We start from the raw sequence: 27,281 nt of genomic DNA, 5'->3' as shown, positions 1-27,281 counted from the left end.
TTGAGTCTCCAACATCGCGGTAATTGCGTGTTCTTATCTACTAAGTGACACTAGAAGTCTTCCTACTAACTCTGTTTACTTGAGGCCTTGATTGACAGATGAATGGGGAACTTAACGTAAGTCACTTCGCCAGTTCCTGAAAACCACTTTGATTTACATCATAGCCGCAAAACTTTTGCTACTTCTTTATACTAAGGGCGTAAAGAAATGTTATCTTGGTCTTGTTCTTGCTAATTATATTATACAATATTTTGTTTTGCATGAATACAACTAAACATAAACAGACTGCTTGCTTGTATTATCTTACTAAATGAACACCATTGTTGCCTTGCCACTAACTGAACATCACTGCTTAATATATCTCTTCACCCCGCTGAGAATGTTCTGCTTCGCTCTACTTTATAGGTCCGATGGACTATGATAGAGTATTGAAAACGAGATACATTTACAGACGACGAATATCGAACTTGGCGGAATATCATTTGTGTGTTAGTACCAATGTAGCATAACACAATTTTTGAGTGGACATTAACTAGGTTAATCCGATAACATAGCATCGATTTTAGATGTATGTTAGCGTCCTTATCTGCTCCAGTGTGTCGTAACTTAGATATATAGTACTAGAATATAACATAATCTCACAGGAAAGTAGTATTGATTTGGAAGCGGTTATAAAATTGATAAAGATTGGAGCAGGTAAGTTTGTGTCGATCGTTAGGGTTGTGGTGACGTGCTGATGTGTCGGCAGCATCAACGGGCTGGCGCTGGCGCTGGGAGGCAGCGGCACAGGCAGCCCTTCAGCACAGGCTGAAGCACGCGATTCGACCACGACTTCCCGCGCCCCGTCACCACCGCCTTCCGAGAGGCAACATCATACAAGGTAGCGCCATGTTAGGAATACTTGTCACAATATGTGGTTGTTTTTTTTTTTCATTTTCTTTTTAATGAAAACTAGCTTTGTTGTATTGGAGGTGCAGAGTGGCGTTTTGTGTTTCATCTGCGAAAATAATCGCAATGTGATCTTAAATGCGATCGAACAATTCGAACTTCATCAATGTCAATCTTGCATTCAATAACCCTCTCGTTTTTATGGCTTCATATTGAATTACTGCCGAAGCTAAATAAATTTCTTGACTTTATTACTGGTTACATCGAATAGTCACATATCTCCAATTTAATACAAACTAACACCAAAGCTAGTATTTCGAAGTATTGTGGCGTTGGTTTTATTTTATTCTCACAATTTTGATTATAGTTTCGTTTCATCCTAACACTCCTGCGCATGCATATTATTTTGTTTAATGGCTGTTTTAATATTATGTGAATGTGATTAATGCTGTATTTCTTCAAAAATTGTGTTCTGTTGTTCAGTGTTCTGTCGTTCTCAATACTTTTTGATTAACATTTATTTATTAGTAATATTGAAAGGAAACTCGTTTTAACTACTCTAGCCATGTGATACATTATGTTTTAATTGCAATAATTTAAAGACGAACAAAAAAGTAATGATTATCAGTTAACATCTGCTGTTAACGTGTAACTCAAGATTCGGGCCTCTAAAATGACGTTTATCGTTACAATCGTTTCATTCTTATTTTATAATGAAATAATTCAAATAAAAATGTCTTCGTTTTAAATATATTCAATATTAAAATTAGAGTTAATGAATATAAGTGAGGGTGCACGTGTGGTGTTTTCTAGTAATTCAGACGACTTGATGTTGATTCGTCAGTGACATTTCAGTCCTCGCTATCACCACACTCGAACGACAGCTGACAGACAGAAAACGCTCAATAGATGGTTGTAATAAAAATACATATATAAAGTAAACTCTAGTTAAAACTTAGAAATGGAAGTACTCAAGTATTGCCTTACTCATAGTTCGAGAGTTGTTGAAAGTAAAGAGGATTTGAAATTCTAAAGTATGATGTCTTTCTTCGCCCAAGGGTAAGGGTATATAAGAATTGAAAGATGACAAATGTTATAATATTTTAAATATAACAAGATTTACGTTGATTCTTTCAAGCTTAGAAAAAAGCGTCATTTTATAAATCTTTGTAACTTTTGTTAGTCGGAGTCATAACTCGATGCTACTGCTAAGTGCTTATGTCATGCTCCAAGAATAGACCGCGCTGTCAATATATAGTTATTGCGGTTTTTTGGCGACTCGGCCCGAGGTTGTTGACTCCGTTTGGATGTCACGGCAAGGATGCCGCACTGTGTTCACCAAGAAGTACTCGCTGAGAACATTAGAATAGAATAATAAGAATCATCTAAGGAGAGTATCTTTAACTCGGATAAGTTTCTTAATAGAATTTTATTTAATTTCCTCCGATCTGATAAGATTTTTTCTCTTTAATTTTTTATCAGTTTTAAAATATACAGTGTCGTTTACATGTTTATTCGACATTTTTTTTTTCGTAAAGCATCGATTGAAATGAATTCATTCATCTCACTTCTATTTTTAGCTGGAGTTCACTGCGAGTTTTAATTAATCGAATTGAGCTTAATATAGATATTTTGTGAATGCAAATAATTTTACGAATATATAAGAATTTGTTTTTTTTTTATATATATATTTTATAATATAAACAGGGTGTAAATATTCGTGTATGATGAACGGGGGTACGTCATATTAATTATCATTAAACACTTCAAGTAACCACAGATCGTATATAACTTTCGTGGTACTTTCTATAATACATGTGTATATCAGTTACGTGATAACTCTAACCGGATTTAATTAACAAACAGTAATAACTTGTGTTTTTTAATTATCATTGATACAAGTCACACAGTCCCTTTAATACAACAGATAATTTCCCTTTTAAAGCTTTATTACATATATATATATATATATATATATATATATATATATATATATATGCCAGTTTCGTAATTCGACGAGATTTTTTATTATAGTCTAAGTAAATTCGAGAATAATTATTTTTGCACTATATAACGGCATTGAAAACAGATAAACTTCAACGCATTAAAAATGTAACTTTCACCAAGCCTTGGAAGTAATATTAAATAAGATTGATATAAGAAGTTTGGTTTCATGTTAAAAAATAATAATTTTAAAGACGTAGCATCAAAAACAAATAAATATATACATAGTTGCATATAATTTATTAAACGGTTTCTATATTTAGCGTCGCCAGATGATTGTTCCTAGAATTCATTGGCTTTAATTAAAATCGTTTTAATGTGTGACATAATAATTATACGTGTTGCATTTTGACTTTTAGCCTCTGTTGAATGAAAATTACGCTAGTTGTTACAAACGTCATGTAACTCGCTTCTAACTGATGAAGGACAAGGCACCACCCTTGTTGATGATGTCAACTAACAATTATAACAGAAGAGACATCTGTATTGAATTAAAATTTATGGTTTAAAAGTAACACATTTTGAAATAATATGTACAGGCATATTATAACATAATATATTATAACACAAAGACAATTCAATCATGGACTCGCTTGTGACGTAAAGGGGGTTCCTATTGTTATATCAACGATGTCGTCTGGACTGCGGGAGGGCTAGAGGCCGATTACCAACCACGTGAATAAAATAGGAGGTGACATTTAGACGATCGATATAGAAGCTTCAGCGAAGCAATCCTTAAACGACCGCTAATATAAAGAATTTTTTAAAATAATATCGGTATCATGACAATCTATTTGCCAGATATTATTTTAAAATAACCGAGTAATTATATCATTCGTTATAAGTAAGTGCAACTAGGCTGCGACCTTATTGCCGTCACTAAGAAGGCTTTAAGTTTCATGGTTGGATCCGGTTTGTTCCGTTAAAAGTGTATCAGGCCACTCTTTTTTTTGTTACTCCTATAAGTTACTGTTAAACGTTGAAAGGAAAAAAAAATGTTGAGACGCAGTCGAACGCAAAATATATACGGACGTTTCGCGTTCCATGATGTGAAATAAAGTCCGGTGGTTTGTGGCTCATTAGGATATTGAAATGTATCAATCAATTGCATGTTATAATTTACACAACACGTTATCTCATCTCGACTAGAAATTATATGAGCTAGAAGCATATGAAATATATTATACACAAATATTTAGTCCAATTTGTGGCGTAAATAAATTGCAAAGATTATTTCCTAATAATATATATAATAAAACTGTTTTTAGGAGAGGATAACGTGCTGCATGGCGGTTTAAATTATTTTCAAAAGAATAGTTTTAACCATCATCAACAAAACTAATCTCAACATTGAAGTCTTGGTAATAACTTGACAGTCAAAAGCTCGTTTGTTATTACTCTCATTATAATAATGTCCTGTTTATTCTATTCTATATATAACGATTTTCTAATAATGTAACGTGAATAATAGATCACAGTCGATGTTATCTAAATGAAACATCTGCGGTAATTATAAATATGAACAGTTTAATTACTTAATCAATTATGTGAAATAAGCTTAAAAATATGCAATTTGGAGGCGAACGTTAGGCAATATTGTATTAAATATGAAATGATTATAATTAATGTAATCCAAATAGCTATTATATCTCTGTACATAGAGAGTATGCCCCGTTATTTTGCTTAGCAACGAAACAAGGTTCGATGCCCGGAAAAAGTATCGCGACCTCAAATATTTTGCCATTCGCGATCCATCATGTTACAGTGCTCTGTCGGCTTGTCAATCAAGGCGTTGTTGAGTTCTGAACTTGCTATGTTGGCTTAATAAATCATTAACAGTTAACGAAATGGCTTTGAAGTGTTCGATTTGTATTCGGAAGAATTACAAATACGGACAAAGCTAAGACTAGAATTGATTACTCACATTGTGTACAATGAAAAATATAATAAAATTGTTTCGTGATCATTATTTGAAGAGTTTTTCAAATAGTGTTCAAACAAATGTTATAAACGTTGACAGCACGAGATGTTCCAGGAAGGTGTTGTATTCACAACAACATTATGCTTATATGTTTCATTAAATAACATTGTTTCGATAGAGAGCAGTCTCAGTCACGAACCTGACAGTCTGAGGCGTGCTCCGCTTGCTCGTGACCGGGGATGATGATGGCCGAAATGCATCACGGAGACTGTACATCAAAACTTTACTATACTATATATCTATATATAACAAATAAGTAACGGTCTAATAATAACATTTTGCAGAATATATGCACGGTTCGTACAAAAATTAAGTATAACAACTCAGCAACATTAATATGGAGCCGTATCATATGTCACTGAAACTAATCTCACATGTAATTGTAGCCTTGGGAAGGTTCCACGCACCCGACCGTGGAAGGACTGGACAATCATTACATGCAAGGACAAGCTGTCTTCGTACGAAATATAACTCTATGCCATTTAATACTAAGTCCATTATCCTAGTTTTGACGGAAAGCTCTAGAACTATCGTATGACTATTCATAGCCACTTAACGACGCTCGCTTTGTTGTGTTATGAAACAAAACTAATTTGTGCCGTATATTAAACTTCATTATTGAAACCATCATTATAATGTCACACTTAGTGTCCATTCATTAGATGGTCTTAAATTAGAAACAAGATCATTACTTCAATTTAAATATGAATGAGATTTTTTAAGAAGATAACAATTTTTGTATCGACTGTATCAAATACTACAACTTCATCGGTTATAGCGAATTGGTTGTTCTGTTTTTATTTATTCATCTTAACCTTGAAATATTTCTGACTGAAAGGTCAGATTTATTTAATACAAGAACGGTAATTTTTTTTTAAATCAAATCAACACAAGTCGTCTCAATGATCTCCATCGATAGGTGATGTCAGACGAAGAGGAAATTTTATTAAAAATTAAAATTATGTAAATGATAAACGTCGTGCGAAACGTGATTTTTATATGTAGGTCAACAGATCGATACACAGAAAATTAATTGGTTCGTTAAAAAAAATAAGCAGCTACACGTTTCCTTTTTTATATGTAATATATATATATATTTTTTTATATAATTTAAATATTTTTCTTCACGCAACCACGTAATATTTTTCCATACTTGTCGATAGACGTTGCAACATATTTAACCTTTAAATTGAACTTTGTTATGATAATAAAACAACACGAAATACAAATTTCCAATTATATAACTCGTTACAACTGATTTGATTGATATAGAGAAAGAGGCGATCAATTTAAATGTATGCGGTCAATGCAACACGTGGCAGAAGCTTAAAGACTGACCGTTTGCATAACTCAGAAACACAAACACTGTGCCATAAAAAAAATAATCGCGCACTTCATTGCATATAAAGCTCACGATAAAGTGTAAAAAATATAATTTTAAAAGTACTACAGGTTGTTATAAAAATATACAATGATGTAACATAAAAAAACGACTCCGCTTTTGTTAAAGCTCACAAGTGTCTTCGAATGGCGTTCCCGGAGATACCTTGACCCAGATATCCTGATGGCACCCTCACTTTAGGAATAAATTTGACATTGAACGAAGGACGTACTAAATCGATTTGTAATCTGAAGCTAAATCTCGGATATGGGTGATGTGTCCTGACCCAGAAAATACAATTAAAAGATTCGTGTTTAAAGAGAGTAACTACAAAGTTTCGTTTTAACATTATGAACGAAAATTTGTCATTTAAAGAAATAAGTATCGTGAAAATGTTACAAAAGTATAGCGGTTCAGAAATTATGAAGTTATCTAAGCTTATGATTATTTATTGTTTTCTTCATTTCCCATATATACGAGAGACTTGCTTAATATATTATTGTACTATTTATGATTGTACGAAAATAAATGTCAGCGAAATATAGACGCAAGGTGAAGGTGAGAATTGAAAATACCTGGTTGGTTGTTCGCATCTTATTGCTGTTTCGAATATGTGACTTGCGAAATTCGATAATAAAATACAACACACCGAATATAGAATTTATTAAAATTTATTGCTATTTGTTAATACGTGTCCAAACAACTTCGGTTATAAGTAAAATAACGTTACTTTCCTTTTACTCGTTGTATATATATATTTTTTATAATTTCTTGAATCGCCTTTTAGAGATATATGTACTTTCTCATCTGTTTCTTTATATTCTTTACAAACTAAAATTATAAAAATCAGAACACAACAGTGCGGGTGTTTCCATTATATTTTACTGTCTTTATATGACATTAAAATGCTTTATGTACGACTACTGTCGAGCAAATTTCTTGGCTTCATTGGAGTTGTGATAACCGTGGAGGCGATCTCGCAAGCCACCACCCCGTCCGACATTGGCCTACTCTCTGAATAGACAAAAAGTTTGAGGTTGAAACCTATTCGCAATATTAAAACCATTATTTAATAGGCATTGAAATAAGTCATACTGACAAAGTCTGTCTTGAATCTGGTTTTAAATATTATAAATAAAGAGTATATATAAAAAAAAGTGCAAGCTCCAATGCTGCCATAATAAATGTAGCTTACCGTTATTATCCATCGAAGGTTGTTTGTCTAATGGTCGGTTGGTAACGGTTTTCAATACAATGTCAGCGCTCTATCACTAGGGGGTGAGGGGCTGATACAGTTAGGAGAGCAGAATGAGAGGGGGAGGGAGTGTTTGAATAGATTACAATGATTAATTTATAACATAGCTGACTTTCACGTAGCATGATGGCCGGTAACTTTTACAAGTAACAAGAACTGTCTGTGTGGATTCGACGAGACTGTTTTATTTCAATAGCTGACGCTCTTGTAATAGATTAGAGAATTTACTGATGTCTGTGAAGTTGTTATTATAATATATGATCTATTGTTTAGGAGGTAGCTGTTTTCATTAGGATTTATATTTTATAATTTACAAGACTTTCACTCCGACACCTGGACGTTATACATATTAGGCGGGTGCCTTGTAAGCTCATAGCTATAAATCCTTATACGAACGATTTACTCGGACCATGTCGTATTGGTATACTGATAAAAGGAGTGCTTAACATTTTGCGACGCAGTTGCGCAAATAACTTAAATTATTTTTATTCCTTTATCGTTGTTGTTTGTTGTCAATATCCTTAGTAAGAGTTTACGTCGTCAAACTAAATACTAAAGGTTTTAATGTTTTTATTATTAACTCTGCGTTAATATAACCATATATGAAAATTTGAGAATGAAGGAAAAATAAATCCGACATTATCTTGGTTGATCCTAACCACTAATAAACTTTTTTGAAAACACGTACTAACAACTAATTTAATTATGTTGTAAAAGAAAAACTATTAATTGAAATTTATATAATTCATAAAGTTGTACTTCCATATATCAATGTATTTAATAATAGTGAGTAGTTGCTAGCCATCCATAATGGAAAATTTTCATATAAGATGCTGACATGTTGTGCGGTGTCTACAAATGAGATTCAATGTCGTTATTCTGAGATGATTGTTTGCTAGCTCGTGTAGGAATATATAAGTACACATATATATATGTATATTTGTATCACAAAACAATTTACCGTGTACTCTTTAATATATGACGGTAGCTGGAAATGAAATTAGATTTGTAAAAGCATTTGTTTATGTATTAATTAATTACTACTTTTGTTACTGTTTTATACTATTCTGTAGTAGTTGTGTTTTTTGTAATGAGATATATGATGTATCGAAACAAGGCATAGTATGTTAGGTTACAATGTCTGTAAGCTATTTTTTTTTTATTAATATATATTCCTGATAGCAGGTTAACGAATGTCTGAAGTGTTTTGGACTCTAGCTAACAATATATATATTCTTTTCAGGTAAGAAAATGACTTCTAATCGAGCGACATCTTTTTGGAGGCGGAGGTATGTACGTGTTAAGCGATCTAACGTAAAATTCAAATGTTCTAAGACGAGTTAAAAGGTCGTGGGGTACATCGTAACGGATTGCCGGTGTCTAATGTAGTATAGCACCCAGCGGGGTACTCCGAACTTGTATAGCAAAGATTTTGACGTATCTTTAAATATACACGTCGGTTTGTATGGAGCTGACATCGCTAGCGTCAAACACGGTCGACAACCTCGCGTTTACTTGCCTAATGTATACACATGTTAGTCACTCTATAAGTTTGCATTGCAATTATAATGTATGATATAGTTTAAACCGCAGCGCGGCCTTAGTAAACATTTACTCAGTCAAAATATAAAATTAGTCATAATGATCTAGAATCGTTCGATGCATTACATCATACTGTGGTCTTTCCGCTCCAGCTCTTCATGGTTGCTAATATAACAAATATATGTATATGATTAATTATAACTTACGTAATAATTAATTGTGTATAACCCTACAGTGACCGTACCGGGCGTCAAAACGTATTTGTTAGTTTATAATTACATAGGAAATGAGTCGCTACATAAATATGAGGATCGAATTAACTTTCAAGATCTGAAATAGGTTGTTTACGCCACGCGTCGGCAAGCTGCCAACTGACAACTATTGCTGTACTGTGTTTTGGGAGACAAGTTAAACACACTTGATAGTTTGTTGGTTATTTGCAAATATAGTTCATGCCTTAAAATGGATTTGTTTTTTTTTTTCATTTTTAACCAACGAACCAGAAAGAAGGTTTTATAATGAAGTTTGAAGTCGATGTCTTCGCATATCTGTCTGTCTGTGACATTGTAGTTCTCAAATAGATGGACCGATTTCAATGTGTTTTTTTTTGGTGTTAAAAACAATTTCCTTCCGGTGACTCTTAGCTATGTTTGATTAATATCGGTCCAGCAATGTAAAAGTATCCTCAGCTCGTTTTCATTTTAGCCTGTGATTACCCTATTAAATACTTCGCACGTGCCAGTAAAAATCGTTAAATGCAATTAATGTGACTATGTTAAATGTAAATAGTGCTACAATGACAAATAAGTAATAATCTATTGAATTTTCATAAAATGTTTTCAATAGCATCAATATTTTGCTAACATAGAGGTTTTATTTGAAAAACTAACGGAGGAATAAAAATGACCTCATACATCATAGTCTGGCAACACCAATGACACATGACAATTGACAATGGTTGATTGTGATGTTATCGTGGGTTCGGGCCACTGTTCGTTACAATTATCTTGCATCTCCTCATCTAAATGCGATTTTCATTTGCGATAGTTATTATGTCATGATTCATTTATTGTTTCGGTAATCTTCATGTGAATGTCATATAAATTCACTTGTAAGTAGTATTCGCATCGCCTAATACACGCTCTCGCTTACAGATGCCCTCATCGGAATTTATCTTTTCTTTGATAACATCACCGCAGGAGTCAAATATATACCAAGTGACATTACTTACACTGTTGAAAATCTTTTACTGATACAGTCGATGCATATGCGTAAATGTAAATAAAGTTTCGAATATCTGTCTATAATAACAATTTAATAAAAATGAAAATAAAACATATGTAATTTTACATAGCCTTACTATTTGTCCGACAAATTTAGAACCGAGTTCTAGTTTTTAAACCCCAATCCCAATCTAGCAAAATAACAACCACAGCTGAAACGAAGATATATTAAGTTGATATCAGTATTGATTTAATCTCATGAATTTTAATTAAATTATCCTAAAGTGTCTTCTAGGTGAGTATTTCGTAACAGGGTCATGTATCACTAGATAAGGTACCGCAGCCATCTTTGTGAATACGTTTATCAATGTTATCAGTGTTTGTTTACACTCTGCTCGGTGATAACGATGTTTTGCGAGACTGATTTAAATATGTATAACATACATGTACATATATACATATAAACTGCGTAATTTTACACGGAAAATGATGAACATCTATGTTGACTTAGATTCAACCATTTCTTAGATTTCCTAATCTATGGTACAACCATGTATGTGAATCATTTTTGATAGGTCTTTGATTTATGACTGTTGAGTTCTACAATAAAAAGACCGTAATTATTGTACATAATATAATTATCTGTTACACTGTAACAGATTCATAACTTGCTCAGTAATGGGTATGTTTAATTGTAATCTAATGAGTTGTACATACATAGCATGTAGTAATTTTCTATTAATCATAGACAAGTAAGCCACAGCCGTCGGGTCTATTGGAAGGTCTAAGGTTAACACCCACGTGAATCTATTGACGTCAAACCGACAATCTCCTTTCCGATATCCTACCATCTTCATGCATCGTTATAAATTATTAAAGGTTTCATAACGTCATTACATTTTATTTATGCTTCACCTCTGATAACTTAATCTAAATTGCTCTGTATCCGAGGCACGTGTGTGATTACAACTAAATAATGTGTGTATAAGAATAATATTTTTTTTAAAAGCATCCACATTCTCGTGAACTATGTCGACTTGTTTGTTTTGCTTTACCCAGATCTTAAATTAATATTCTATTGAGGTCAGATAGTTTGAAGAGAACCGTGAGCGTGTGTGTGTGTGTGTGTGTTTGTGTTTGTGTGTGTGTTGTGTGTGTGCATGTTGTTGCTAATTAGCTATTAGATAATGATAATTTGAATCAAGTTTATCATTCCACTTCAAGGACTCGGTGATTTAGAATGTTCGTCTTGTTGCTAATAACAAGCGCTTTTATAATATTTTAAAAAAATTGGATACGTTTGAGTAACCTCTGATTATTTTCTAAGTTCAAATTTTTTAATCTTTTTGTTTCTATTTACCGAAACGAATCTTCATAGCCTGTTAATTCAACGGGCGTAATTTGTGACTGTTAATTTCAAAGACAAACTTTGCGGTGAAGTTTGAATGCTATCGGGATTAATATTAAATGCTCATATATTAATATGGTGATAGTGTTGATAGAGGAATGGTCGGATCCACCTGAGTGAGCGCTCCTCGTGTCGCATTGCGCCATGGTTATAATAAGTCAAGTCACATTTGTTCATTTCACAACACAGCGATCAAACGTTCGCAATATATTTTATACGTATACTCAGGAGACTCACGTTACACCTCATCTATGTTGTTTTATGTGTTTGATGAATTTCTAAGTAATGATATTTTTAAAAATAGTTTTTTTTATAAGCCATAAAAACGACTGGTTTCATCGATTTATATAAGTGCTCTAAAAACGGTCCAGCGTGGGCTCTCGCCGGCTCGTGTCGTTCCCGCGGACCGGTTACAGTATTATTTTTAATATTATTGTCGTTTAGCTCTATAATATATAAAGAGTTGAAAGTCCGTAATACGTTGTTTTGAGTCATAGTTGCGAAATTATTATTCAATTTTATTGCGTCGGTTCAGTTTTTGTTTTCATAATATGTTCTAGTTTAGAATTAGTTGTGAATTCTGTATTTTTGTATATGTTTCTATAAAAGTCAGTTGAATTCATTATGTAATAATTTATTAATATTTTTAATATGTACGATGTTTTCCTTTCATTGTTCGTCTGTCAATTGTAAATAAATATTTAACAATAGCTAATTAATTGTCTTGTATGGTTTTACATGTAGGTAAAAATTTATTAATTTAAAACTGTTTAAAGTAAAAAAAATAACGTTTTGATTATATAGTAAATTATTTTCTTATGTACAATTGTCTTTTAATTTTGCTTTTAAACTTTAATATTGCTTGCCATGACGGTGACGTCACTGACCGCAGTGACCTTGCTTTCAGTTAGTCAGCCATATATATTTTTTCTTAATTGTGAATTACAATACAACATTCAGTACAACTTGTATTAACTTTTACATAAAACGACAATAATATTGGTTGCGTCATATTCGTATTTGCATATCATTTTTGGTTCCGATGATGTCATTCACATCCTCGCACATTATTTCGGATATATAATTTAAATTACCTTCTTTAAATCGTATTCTGTTCTTTTTAAAAGCAAAACTCTTATCCTACGTTAGATTCTTAGCGTCTGTGTGTATCCTGATACACACATACACATAAACAGCTCTACATTATGCCGTGACCAATAAGTTTACATTTTTAGCAAAAATGACTTTTTTATTTGATTATTACTTGATTCTATGTTTCTGTCGCTTCCATAAATTGTTTCTCCTTTGCTTTGTTTTCATGACATCAACTCAACTCATAATTATTATGATCACTCTATATCTTATCATATACCCAGCAGATCGATCGTTAGCCGCACGACTTTGGTTCGCTCTTCAATTGAATGTCGACTAATTAGTTGTTATTATTTAATATATTAAATTTCATTTATTATGGTCTGATGTATTTATTATTAATATTTATATATTTTACATTATACTCGTCATTATAATAATGTGATACATATTTAATGAGAGACCAGCTTGTGTTTAATGTTCTCTCTCTCATATATTACGTCACCGCGAGTCGCTCGTGTTTTTTATATTCGCACTATGCTTCATCGCTGTCTCACTCTGACGCTGTACTTATCTATCTGTCCGTCTCTGTCAGCTGTTCCGTGGCGACAGGCAGTCTGGTGGTTTCGGCCGGCCATCGCGTCCAAAACAAAACCCTAGGTCACGGGCCTTGGTTATATTTTCCTTGTTTCGAGATACGTTCTGCTATTGGAATGGAACTCGGGGGCGGTGAGTGGCTTCTGAATGTCGACCCTTTAAATATCTGCATACAGTTTCCGGAACAAAAAATAATTTGGGCTCAAAACTTTGCAGAAATGTGTTTAGTCTGTATTCTGTATTTTACGACACCTGCCCATTTGTCTGATACTCACAATATGCTTCTAGAATGAAGCCAAAAATAAATTCAATACACATATAATCGAATTTGGATAGATGCAAAAACATTTTAAATATTTTGACGGCTGGCTAATACTTTATTAAATAATAAAGAATTCCTATACGTTGATCTCGAAGTAGAGCGCTTGCCAAGTATTACATTAGCGTCTTATTGGAGACAGCGTCTTGCCAAGGGGAGGTAGGTTATGTACTAATATTCAATTTCTGCTAATGATATATAAGAACAGGAAAACGTCAATAATCATATACATATATATTTTAGATCTCTTCTATATAATTTGTTTAATTAAATTAAATATTATTTGTTGAAGTCATTAAACACTTTGTATGTATGTAAGGATGGATTCCTAAGTTGTATTAGTGTGGAACTTTAAGGAATTGTATACGTTTGTATGTATACATGTCGTCGGTCATGTAATATTTTTGGTGTCTGCGGACACCTCGACGTCTCCGACTGCGTCGTCTCATTGCGGTGGTCTTTGATGTTTGTTTTGTTACAGTTTTTATAGTTTCTGTCAAATAAGTCACTGTGTTGTTTTATTGTTCTTCCTTGTTCCAGTTCGTCTCTTACTGTTGATGACTATAATAAATCACGCTACGCTCAATTCCAACAACACTGAAATTGCTACACAATTTCTTATTTGGTTTCTATTGCTTCCATAGCAGTTTCGTCTCTTCATTATGTTTGGTTTAGCATATTAGAGAAATTAAATTAGATGTTGGTTCCGAGAGGAACGATCCATCATATCCTTAGTACTTTAATAACATACGCGTAGATAATAAGCTTATACAACTAAGTCAGTATCGTAACGGTATTCTAAGAAAGAGAGTTCAACCGTCATGCTCGGTGACTGATGTCTTCCTGTCAATTTTTATTTATACTAATTTAGCCCTGACTTAATTTTATTATAATATGAACCTTACTGACTGACCATGAAATTCATTTTCACGTGACTGAATTTCTTCTTTGTCGACTGGTTTTCACGGTTCTAATTAATTTGGTCGCTTATAAGAATAGAAGTCGCCAAGTGCCAAAAAACATCATCATCGCCATAAATAAACATAAATTTTAGGGTTTCCTATTCACCATTTTAGTTTACGAATTGATTTCATGAATATTCGGAATTCATTTGAGACTATTAAATTATCGGTTAATGAAAAATGAAAAAAAGTCTGAGGACAGTGATTTTTATCATTTATGTTAAGTCTATTGATATTATTGCTGTGAAACTAATAAAATCTTTTCGTTATACTGTAAAGTGAAATTTAACATGATATCATTCAAATAATTCTCTTCTAAACATTTTTTTTTCTTAATAATTTAGTCGAACAACTTTATTAATAAAACATACGTCATATAACTAAGTACATACATGGTCAAAATAAACAGAACCGGTAGGGTCCCACACGAATAAAAATATGAAAAGAAAATCGACTCTCATCAACATCAACGGAGCGAGCGCAAAAAATACTGACATCACCTCTTTCGCGAACATTATTCACTTATGTATAATAATGTAATAGAAATAATTCTATTAATATTATTACATTTGAAGTTGAAGATTGATATAAATGATTCTCAGGATTTTGAAATTAGTTTTGTTTCAGATAATTACTTTGCATTAAAACGACGTAACAAACAAAAAAATTAACACAATGATGCTCAATTAGATGGTCTTTTATTGACATTAGTCAATTGTCTTTATTTTATCGCCCGTTTTGATCGAATACGTTCAAATGTAACGTGGAAGATTTCATTAAATATCCATTTGATGTCGAAAAACCGTAGGCCAGCTGTTTTATTAGCCCATCTTATAAACAAATGATGGACAATAAAAATTATATATTGCACACAGATCGCTTAGTCGACACATAAATCGTCTATTTATTTGCTAAATGGTTCATTTAACACGATACATGCGAAAATTATGATGTTACGTGGCACGTAATAGTATTGATGGCATTGAACTTCGAAACTACCCACACGTTAAGTCAAATAAATGGTATGTATGGTGTGATTGAAATGCGCTTAACATTCAGTGTTCGGTAACCTCAGCGATAACCGATACCCATCTAGTTTGTTTCGTTCGGCGCTGAGCATAACAATGGCAGATGATGTCAGCTCTGCCCCGAGCGAGGTCCAACTCTCCACTGTTTGCGACCACGTCGACTTACAGATATATATTTGAATTATTAAATAATTTTCTCTTCATAACTGATACAAAAATACGAATCGAACTGTCAATTGACATTTGACCTCGCTATTTTTGAGTTGTGTCACAAGCTGGTATGTAATATTGCTCTTCGGTTTTTTTGCCTTAATGAAATAACTTTAAGTCGATTTCGCAGTGAACCGGTTGTTTTGCAATCTGACACGTATGCTGTTCAGAACTTTGGGCCCTTGAAATATCGACAGTCATTTATAAATGTAATAACCAGCCATGAGCAATATTTGGTAAAGTGAATACATCTTGAAAATCGTCGATATTATTGAGACATTGAACCCTGTCTTATTTCTTAACATTTTCTTTTTGAAAGGTTCATTGTACGGAAGTTGCGATTTTGTCTTATAATTACGTTTTAATGTTTGTCTGTTGCAATAAAATTATTAAAGTTTTATTTTAAAAGGTTCATATAAATATAACCTTGGATCATTGTAATTTAGCTTGATAATTTTAAACACAGAATCGGCGAATGTATTTGTTTGTTTCATTTTCATAGGTAAATTTATCACCATGGATCTTCCTTTTATCTATTGAGAACATAATATCCAATGACGTACGACGTGTCCCGCTCAAGTCGGACGGTGTTAGGGCGGTAATTAATTAAATTCATTAGTATAACGAAACCTATTTTAAACGCAGCATCCGTTCAGCCCCTCAGTCACGGTCTCGGAGATTTGGTCACTATGACCATCCCGGGTATTCTTAGAGATCTCTTGTTAGGCGTGTTATTAACCTCTTTGATAATTTTAGCGACCAAAAAGTATCCCATTTAGCATGGACGTTGATCAAAGCGGTCTTGAGGTGTCTGGGTTTGAGAGTGACAGCAGGACTAATAGGTCGGATTACTGTTACTTTAGAATACTTTGTATGTGTACATATACAATAAGAGCTCCGATTTGAACTCTCATCTCAACTTACTTAGAAATTAATTGTGTAGAAGAATATTACGTTTATCCTAATTTTTTTTCTATAAAATATTTGTTTCTTATATCTGTAGTATTAATAAATCATATAATATTTCCGTGAAACGTATTTGACAGTGCTTTCGATTATGGTCAATTATAACCACGTCCTTATTATTAGTTACAACTTACAATTATAAAATTTTAGACATGCTTCAATGAAATAAACTACAGTAGGTTTCTCAATAGACGTTACCTCTGTTTTATTTATAACTGACCGTTCTAAGGTCCCTGATGATGTCACACCTGCAACTGGATTTCGTAAAATAGCTTGATTTCAAAACTCACTTCCATTAATAGTTGTTAATTTTTTTAAATACCAAGATCTCATTTACTATATATGACTTCAAAAATTTTGCTCTCAATATTATCTCCGGCTTGTTCAAATAAAAATGTACTCAAATAGAATAAATACTTCTTGGTATAATGTATTTTTCCTTAATGTTCGTGCCAGCAGTAATTACGATATATGAAATTTCTCTGTTGGTAATTATTATTTGATATATTTTCCGCTTGCCTCTGGCACTGTAGGCTTGGTAAATAGACTCTGTCTAATTATTATACATAGTTTATAGTGTGTTACACAACACTCTTATATATCTTATAAACTTTGTTACGTATCATTATCATAATAAACAGGTTTAATCATTTGTTAATATATATATATATTTATATATTTGATTTATCATGTTTTTTTTGTGCTGTTCTGTTTACTTTGTAGCACTTAAAAAATATAGATATGACGATTGATTTATAAAAAGTAAGTTGTTTTTTTTTAAATTAGTTTTTAATGACTTACTTCCTATATTTATTGATACTTTAAAAAAATAGTTAGATTTTTTATTTTTGCAATTTTTATAAGTGTACAAAAAAAAAGGATTTATCGTTAAGGTTCTTTTGTAGTAACTTGCAACGTAATCTATTTTATAACCTGCTCGTATATCAATCATTAAGTGCAGTAACTTTTTATAAACAAATAAATCTCTGACATAATAAATAATAACGCGATACGAAAATAATTTATATCCTCTGAGGTTTCCTGGAAGACATTGTATGAATCTGATAGACTACAGAAATGCTTGTTATTCAATCCCCTTACAATGTTGCTTACAAGTTAATAATGTCCTTGTTAACAGAAATAATCTGTCCTCGCCGAATTCTTAGCCAGCAGATAACGCTGTGATTTGTTGCGGATTTATATTGCGTTGTAGTTATGTAGGAGACGAATTCAGAATAAAGTAATGGACTCGGTTACGACAAAGACGACATTGACCCGATTTTTGTCATAAATCGCTCCAAAGTTGTATATATCTTCTATGGAATTTACATATATATACTTAAATATCAATAACACTTAATTATATATTTTAAAGTGTGTTTTCAATATACACCTACAAATATCGTAAGAATCAAAAATAAAATTAATCGATTAATCAATTTGCCATTTTTTTTTTTCGTATTTAGCCATCAATCATTCCCATGCGTTTGTTTTCGTGAAGCATTTTGCATTACCTTCGTGATTAATGAAGATAATTTTAACAGATCGACATAACGTTTACCTTAAAATTTATTACTCATTAATTACATATTTAAAACGTGGTTTAACATCACCTACGATGAAAATGGCCAGGGTTCTGACTGTGTCATTAGGAGCACCTTTGCTTATTTGTATGACTTGCTTTGGAGGAACTGTTCAAACATCTGATGGAAATTAATATAAGTTGTTTAAATGATAAACGTACATTTTTTTTTATTTTAATCGTAGGAGGAACTTTTATTTTTTTTGCAAAAAAATGTCTAAAAAATGACCTTTGTCAGTTAAAACATTAACTATGTATTGTTCTTATCTTTTTGTCTATAATAGGGAATAAGCGATATTTTTAAAGCTATTTATTGTAAAACTTTTGACGAGATCATATCTCTGAAGAACAAAATATATTTTTAAGTGAATCGTAAGATTATAGATTAAGTGTAAACTTATATTGTGTAGAAATCTGTAATCGTTGCCTCGTTAGGTCTATCGGTGTATACTCATCGGCCTTGTACCGAGAACGTCAACTCATTCGTTTTAATTGTAGTCGAATGGTAAACAGTATCGTGTGAAAAACGCCCACGATAACCTGGACGGTACTTCACATTCACATTCCCAGTGCCACTTAATCCATCTACGGTATCAAATTATTAGTATTAACTCTTAACTGGAGGTGACCATTGATCGGATGGTTTGCTTTTAAACCCCTTTGCATATCTCATACTGTGGGAATCTTGATTCTGCTTGTATATCCTCGTTTTTTTTTTATTTTATCCTGAATTAAAAGGTATTTGTTCCCAACAAACATGTTACTAAAGAAACGCCAATTTAATAATGTAATTAATCTAAACACGTGATATTTGTCGTATATTTTACATTGTGTGTGATAAAATGTGGTAGCTTATAAACTATGACCTGAGCAGTTCTCATTTAACATGTTTCCACTCTGTCAAGTCTCTGTCTACCCTATTATCGTTTGGCTTTAAAGATTATTGAAAATTTTCAACTCACTTTGTTATTGTTGTGTTCAAAGTAATTTTTGTTTATTAATGTTTAAATTATAAAAACATTCTCTCATATAACGAGAACAAGTACGATTCCATATATATTAAAATGGTAATAGGATCCAGGCGGTTAAACTTCACATGACATTCTTTCCCATCATTCACTTACTACGCACATACCAAATTGTAACACAATCTGATGGTTATTATTGCATAAACAAAACAAGCAGCAGCAAATTCATTTATGAAACAAATAATATATATATATGTATACATACATACAATGTAACTTAACCTATGCCTTCAATCGTCACACTTCTGAATTGTTTATTTAATACACTCAAAGCAATTTGGATAAATACAATGTAAATACATTGTTATCTATATATTATTATAATCTTTCAAACTTAACATCGTGATTTATACAAAACAACATTGTAAATAACACGGTCTCAATATTAACAAACTGTATTATGTATTCAATATTAAAATTCCATTTGTGACATTTGCCGAGAGTGGTATTATTGTCATAGCGAGTTTCGGGGCGAGTCGGGTGTGTCACGATTTCAAACACACTCGTAATGAGAATAATGATGGAAGCTTGCGCCATAGATCAGCGTGCGCGGGGCTCGGTGCGCGTGCGCAGCTCCTTGATAGAGGGAAATTGCCGACACTTGCGTAAACACAGGAGCTTGAGCCGACGGCCGCGTTCGATTTAAACAACACTCGGATAACACCCGCGCCTACATAAGCATGTCTATATATAGACTTATATTGATGAATCTAAACCTCATGCGTTTGTTGCTGTTGTTGAAAACGGAAGAATTTGCATTCGTATTGTTCATGCAATAATTAGTTAGCGTATTGTTGAAAACGTATTCAAATAATACAATCATATAATTATTTTCAATTTTTTTATAGTAATATTTTATTGTTTAAACGGTATTTTAAGAGGAGTATAAGTATAATAATATAATTAAAAATCTCAGAAGATTAAAGGCAAGCGCTTTCACACGTTTAAAGTGGGTCGTGTTGCATGAATATCAACATCCTCGTGTCTCTAACGGGCACACCATGGCTTTGGTTTAAATATATAGAAATTTCCACGTCTTTTGCACACAAAATACCTACACCCAATCTTTACATGTCAAATGAATATATTGTGTTACAAGCCAAGACAAACATTATGTTAATAAATACTGGTCTTATTCGTACCGAGACTACGTAACTAACAGGTTGTTAGAAAATCATTGAATGTATAACAAAAGTGTACCCGCTATGAATTATTACAGTTTTGTTTTGTGGACGGAAATTAAAATAGTTTCGTAAATAAATATGTAATAAGATAATAATATTTCCGTTACTCTATTTACATTCTATTGATTTTTTTTTTCTGTTCAATAAATTCCCTTCGTTAATTGAATAAATATCGCCCAAGGTGGCAATAATGATAAATAATATTTGGTTTTGATTAATTTATAACGTTTGTAATTATTTTTTTTATCGTGTTATTTCATTCAAGCGCCGTTGGCTAGTATTGCGAAAGGGAAAAAATGTATCTGTCACCACGTGATCTTCAAAATGCTGGAAACTGCCAATATTTAGCACTTCATAAAAGGGGGAAGTGAAGATTAATTGTTTACTAGTAGAAAAATAATCGTTATCATCATTATTATTAATGAAATGGGAAAACATTATTAAGAGATAATTTTCAAAGCGCATCAAACGTTCCGCTTGTAATGGGTCTGAGTAATGCGGGTGCATGTCTACGTTCTCGGTAAATGAGCTGGTGTCAGCCTCAGAGGCGGTCGTTCTTGGAACTCGTCTCGCCGCCTTTCTGATCGGCTTATTGTCTAACATCGTCAAATGCTGCAACATCTGCTACCATGATATCACGACAGCTTCCTCGTTGTCTCAGACGTCGACTATTAACGCTCGACTAGTTCATTGTTTCATTAGCTTTTTGTTTTCTTATGCACTTGGTGTCTGGGAATTCGAAATATGACTTGCTAATCAAAGTAATACGATATAAAGCTGACTATAAATTAATAAAATTTGCAAATTGAATACAAAACATTTTATTATGTCAATGTTTACTAGTAATATTATAATCGAAGAATAGGAAAATTCTAGAAGAATATGTGAAACTTAATTGTAATTAGTCGAGTACCCAACAACACTAGTAATTACGACGACAAAAAATGTTTTGCGTCATTTCACTTTGAGTGCGATGGATGGAGTTGATTTTGTTTTTGTAACCACTTGTTGGAACGTTTGTCCGTCACTAGGACATTGACCGTGGTTCTGTTTTGGGGGGATATTATATTACTAGTGATTCTAGAATACAGACGTTTTGCTAACTATTATATTAATATATATAAAAAATTATTTTGGTTATTTTTGTGTTCATATCATTTTTTTATATAGTTTATTATTTCATTTCACTCGTGTGCCGAGCTGTCGAATATTTCCTTTTTTGTTATAGGTAGGTGGTTAACATATTAAAGTCGAGTAAACAATAAAATTGAATGTTGTCGTGAATCACGCTCACACAAATCAAAATCGGATATCCTTTTGTAAATTTGGAAGTTATTTACCAGAAGGAAAGTTGGAGGTTATCCTTTTGTGTTGTTATGGCTATCGTATGTAAGGCTGAAGCATTTAAATCAAGGTATATACGGTGTTGTTATACATTGTATATATATATCTCGGTGAGCGGATATCGTGTGCGCGCTTAGCGTGAGCACCGAGCACGCGGTGTGAGCGCGTCCAGTCAGAGTGCCGCCGCGCCGCCAGACGCACGCGCGACCTGCACGTGCTCACACCAAGTCCGACAACAGATACTCCGTATCCAGAGACGATCACAGAAACTATATCCAGTTTTAGTCCCACAAGGTCGCCCAAACAAAGAACAATGTCTATTTGTATGTACCTGTTCTGCCCGTGGTTTTTTCTCGTGATGTACCTGGCGTTCCTGATGCTGGACGTGTAAAGCGAGCCTTGTGTATCACGGGCCCGGTACAGCGCAGGCGCGACGCCGCGATCAATAGTCGGAGCAGCGGACGTCGGTCGTTCGTTCGTTGGTTTGGTTCGGTCGGTCCGTCGGTCGGTAGGCAGACGGTGTCGGTGGCGTGTGGCGTGTGGCGGGCTAGCGCCGCTGGTGCCGCCGCTGGTGGTGGTGGTGGTGTAATGCGGTGCTGAGTGGCCGCCACGATCGCTCCGCACGCCCCGGGCACGCGGCCTCGCGGCGCGCCCGCCATGAGCGCGGCCACGCCGGAGGTGCGCGCCCCACCGGCCGGTGACATCTCGCCAGCTGTCCCTCTACCCAGAATCAAGCCGGAACTTGCTCTCAATGATTCCACACTATTTGCTGTTTATTGTTTCATCAAAAATTTTATCGGGTAAGTAGATAATTGATCCCACGATGACGATTCATTCGTACCTCTAACTCTTTCTCTCTCTATTATGTTTGTTAATCATTATGACATCATGCGGTAAGCCGCTCCAGTTGGACTTGAAATATTTTTGAAATTTAGTATTTGATACTTTTTAATTAATAATTTTATTATGTCATTGGAATTATTATAATTTTTCAGATTTTTTATACACTTGAACAAATCAATTTAAGCTCTGACGGCGTAACATTAAGTAACGAACATTGTCTGATATGTTCATCTTAATAACAAAAAGTTTATTAATTCACAAAGAATTCTGCGAAATCAACAAAATGCTATTACTCAAATTTAAAATGTTCTGCCCCAGTCCATAGCCTCTAATTACCACATTACAAAATAACACTTTATAACCCTTTCGCAACAAAAAGGTACAAATTAAATTATTAATGCAAGGCCATCCATCGTATGATTTATGAATGTCTTGTTTTTAACTTCAAAAGTATCGGAGGTTTGAAATAATTTCTTTAAGGAAATTGATGAAACTCGTGTTATGTGTAGATCTCATATAAGAAGGGTTTTATTTGTTACTGGAAACGAATATCTCAAATGTCATTCGTCAAAATTAACTTAAATATATAATTAATTTTCTTTGGAAAGTCAATCGTTCGTATATAATTATCTCTAATAACAAAAACGTAATAAATGTATTTGTCGACATATTAAAAGTCTCACAGATTTTCAGGGTTCGTGATATATTTTGTTAAAGAACACGCTTACTTATAAAAGACGATTGATTGATTGGTTTTGAAAATAAAGAGATTATACTTTATTTTATAAGAATTACGAAATACACGTACCCACAAATTTTTGGTGAATAATATTTAATGACTCGTTTGTTGAGTCCGCAAATAGATTAATCTTTGTATTATTTTAAGAAAGGTGAAGATTCTATTTATAAATCGATACGAACCAGTATCGGTTTTAGAATAAAACCTATTTCGTCTAGGACTCGGCCTTGGAAATATAAAATTAACATAATTTAGTTTGAACGTTAGATATTATCTTATATTTGAAATGCAGACTCAAGCATGCCTTCATATTATATTATATAATGCTAATTTAATAATGCACAGTATTATGTCTTATAACTATTTAGTTATAGAGTAATTATACTGTAAATTATCAGGTTCTAATTTCGCTTCGTTCTAGTCTGATTATATATATATGTAATTTATTAATATATCATATCATTAACATAAAATAAAATTCGATTATATTACAATCTGCTTCCATCTAATTGATAACTAAATTTTGCTTAAATACCATAACAGAATATATCAGTCATGAAGAAATTTTATATCAAAATATTTGATGTTACATAAAACGTTATTTTTCAATATTAGGTATTAGTTACAAGTAACATAGATAAGATACGTATGTATGTATCTGTTGTTGACCTTGAACAGAACATTTAACACTGCCCACGCCCTTATTTGTTTAACCTCTATAAGGTGATCGCTATTTTAAAATTGTTATTATCTGCTGTGCAAATATTTAACACATTAAATATCTCTGAACGCTCCTCAGAATGATCCTTAAGGTTGTTACTACAACGTGATAGCCAATAAATGACTACATGTTATTAACGTAACACGATCTATACTGCTGAAATAATATTAAGAGAAAGTCATCTAGAAAGCGCTATTTATTTCATTTTGGTTTTGTGTCCGTGGTTGTCCGCTGTCCGCCGTCCTTGTTATCATAAACAATGTGATCTCAAGCTGTATGTATGTATGTACAGCTGATAAATGATGATAAATGAATCCGTTCCCCGAACTCCTTCCACCGGCGGATTGCATTGACCGACTTGGCAGTTACTCTAGCATACTTCGTGTATGCATTAGCAATTAACGCATAAACTTTTTCATATAACACACATGCATCGTTCCAATTATCTCGTCGCTACGAACCTGCTTCTTATTATATTAATAAGGTGCCTTTATTAAATGTTTTATATCATATTATTAATTATCTCAAATATATATACATACATACACATAATTAGTTTTCATGTCGAGTGCATGTGCATGCTTCATCTTTTATGGTACGTTCTGATGGAAGGATTTTCAAGGGGAGGTTTAAAAGGCTGTCTCTAAATAACAACAAGGTGACACTATTCACGATCACACGGTCGCCTAGTATAGAATAATAAAAAATAGATTTACTCGTGGATTTAATGGTATATAGCCGCGTGATAAACACTATTGAATAAATATTGTCTTGTAAGTCATGTGATAGGATCTCCTGCCCTTTATACTCTTTAACTTTATTTATAATTTTCAAATTTTGAATTTTATGTTTGTAGTAAAAGTAATATTCGCTTAAATAATATATAATAATCTATATCCTGATCTGAGTCAGAAATAATATATGCAGAAGTAGTGAAGCGTTCTGTTTATGGTAAATACTGAACTCTAAAGTGATATTGTTATACACGTTTCGATCAGTGGGTGAACTTAGGATGCAAACCAATGCTTTGTTCCATTAGCTATCATCACTTTCACAATAACAAAAGGGAAAGTCAGTATCGTCCGCTCCCTTGCGATCTATTAAATTTAGCTCGGCTAATTCTTCAGCTTTATTATATTAAGGTGTTTATTAACTGACTGATAATATCTGCTGATTGAATTTTTGATTTTAAATGAAAACCGTAAATATATAGTCGTCTGTATCTGTATTATAAGTAGGTAGCTGTCGTGTCATAATGAACGTGTAAACAATCCGACAGTTGAGTCTTATCACTAATGAACCGCTTCTTATGTAAATCAGACGTGAACACAACATCTTACATATTAATTCAGTATCGACAGCACGTATTGATTTTATCGTTTTTCATTTGTCATATTTTGTTATCTCTCCAATCGACTCTTTGGTAACCAACGTACTCCGTCGCCGCTTGTGACGAAACACCGCCTTTTAATCTGTCCCTTTTCATTTTTCAGTATATATAAATTCTTTGATGGCCTCATTAGTTTTTCCTGTACATTTTTCATCCTGATTTATATCTCGTAACACGTAAAATCGTTTCGTCGCCATAGACTTAAATAGCTTCACAGCTCATTAAAGGTCTTTTGTTGTCGTTTTTTCGTTTCAATATCCGCTTTGTTGCTTTCGTCTCCTCGCGTCTATGTTTGTTGTATGACGGCTCCAGGTCATGCCAGCTATTTGTACTCCTGTACTCCTGTACTCCAGCTATGTGACCGGAGATGCTTAGTGTTTTTACCACAGCACGTAACTGCATTGCGTAAGTTGCGTTAGCGTGGTTTTCATTTGAGAACTGTTATGTCACCTTATCGGTATCATTAGATTCTCCATCGTTTATCCAGATGATCAGATATATATAATCTGATATCGAAATATTTTATAATTGCTTTTGATTCTAGGCATATAATTCCGTTAGGCTTTTTTAAATATATTTTGATTCGAATCAGTACATTACGGAGCCAGTGCTTACTTTGCGATTGCAGAAGCAATTAACGTTTATCTCTTGTTTGACCTTTATGAATTTAATGTCGATTTTATGTTAGCATCTATTAAAAAATAAATACACATATACATTTAATTTCAAGGACCTTCCTCCTTCTGAGTTTGCTAATAACTAGCATAATTGTTGTTAACTGGACAATTGACTGGAAGCTGTTTATTATGAATACATGTATATATATATGAAATTGACATGTTATAACTCGTGACGGAATAACGTTTGTGGATGAATAAAAATCTTGTTTCGTATTATTGTGTAAGTGTGTTGCATCTGCACTATGCTCCGATGCATACTTATACCCTGTTGCGTGTAACGCGTTCACTTTTATAAGCCTGTGCTATTGCGTTATTGCGCTCGCTTCCTAATCCATAATAATTATTGTCTCCGCGTCTTGTATACTGTTCGACATTAAACATAAGTGCAAGCTCTAAAACTCCCTTCATAATTTGACTTTACTCCCTTTTTATAATATTCATTATAGTAATGCATCGTTATATGTAGTGTCTGATGATGTTATTCGTTTTTTAGAATTATAATAGTTTGTTGTAATTCCAATTGGATTCTGCTATAATTAACGCACTACAACATTGCGTATTGCGTATTCGTGTAAGCAGTGTAAACCAATACAAAGCTTGCTCCTCAACTCTCATATTGATTGACGTTGCCACGAGCCACAGCGGCACCCTTCATGCCGCCCCATTCAAGCAGGGCTGGGAACAGGGACGCGCAAACTCAGTATACACACGGAAATAACACGAGAGAGACGTGTATTGATTGTAAAAAAAATCGAAAATATAACCCTCTGTGTGTTCACAAGTTAAACAATAACATAAAAGTTGTTGACAACACCTTGAAGGATTGTAATATTAAAAAAAATGTAAGTTCCTTTACTTAATATTTGATGTTATTGTGTTAGTTAAATGGGTCACGCAACCGCGTCCTCGACCCA

At 33.1% G+C, this 27,281-nt stretch overlaps 1 protein-coding gene across 3 annotated transcripts in view; it reads left to right on the top strand.

Moving 5' to 3' along the window:
- Positions 1-27,281, top strand: part of LOC116779178 (protein bunched, class 2/F/G isoform-like) — an 88,988-nt gene that overhangs the window by 39,310 nt on the left and 22,397 nt on the right. For 2 of the 3 annotated variants that reach the window (XM_032673367.2, XM_032673366.2), the window contains one exon: positions 749-880. The exons of the other annotated variant lie outside the window; for it this stretch is intronic. In XM_032673367.2, coding sequence (XP_032529258.2) covers positions 749-880 — 132 coding nt within the window. The remainder of the gene's footprint in view (positions 1-748; positions 881-27,281) is intronic. 3 annotated transcript variants of the gene reach the window in all.

The sequence above is a fragment of the Danaus plexippus genome, chromosome 6, assembly GCF_018135715.1.
Source record: "Danaus plexippus chromosome 6, MEX_DaPlex, whole genome shotgun sequence".
In the NCBI taxonomy this organism is placed as follows: Eukaryota; Metazoa; Arthropoda; class Insecta; order Lepidoptera; family Nymphalidae; genus Danaus; species Danaus plexippus.
Note: the sequence above shows the minus strand (reverse complement) of the source record. Positions and strands in the feature narration are given on the sequence as shown.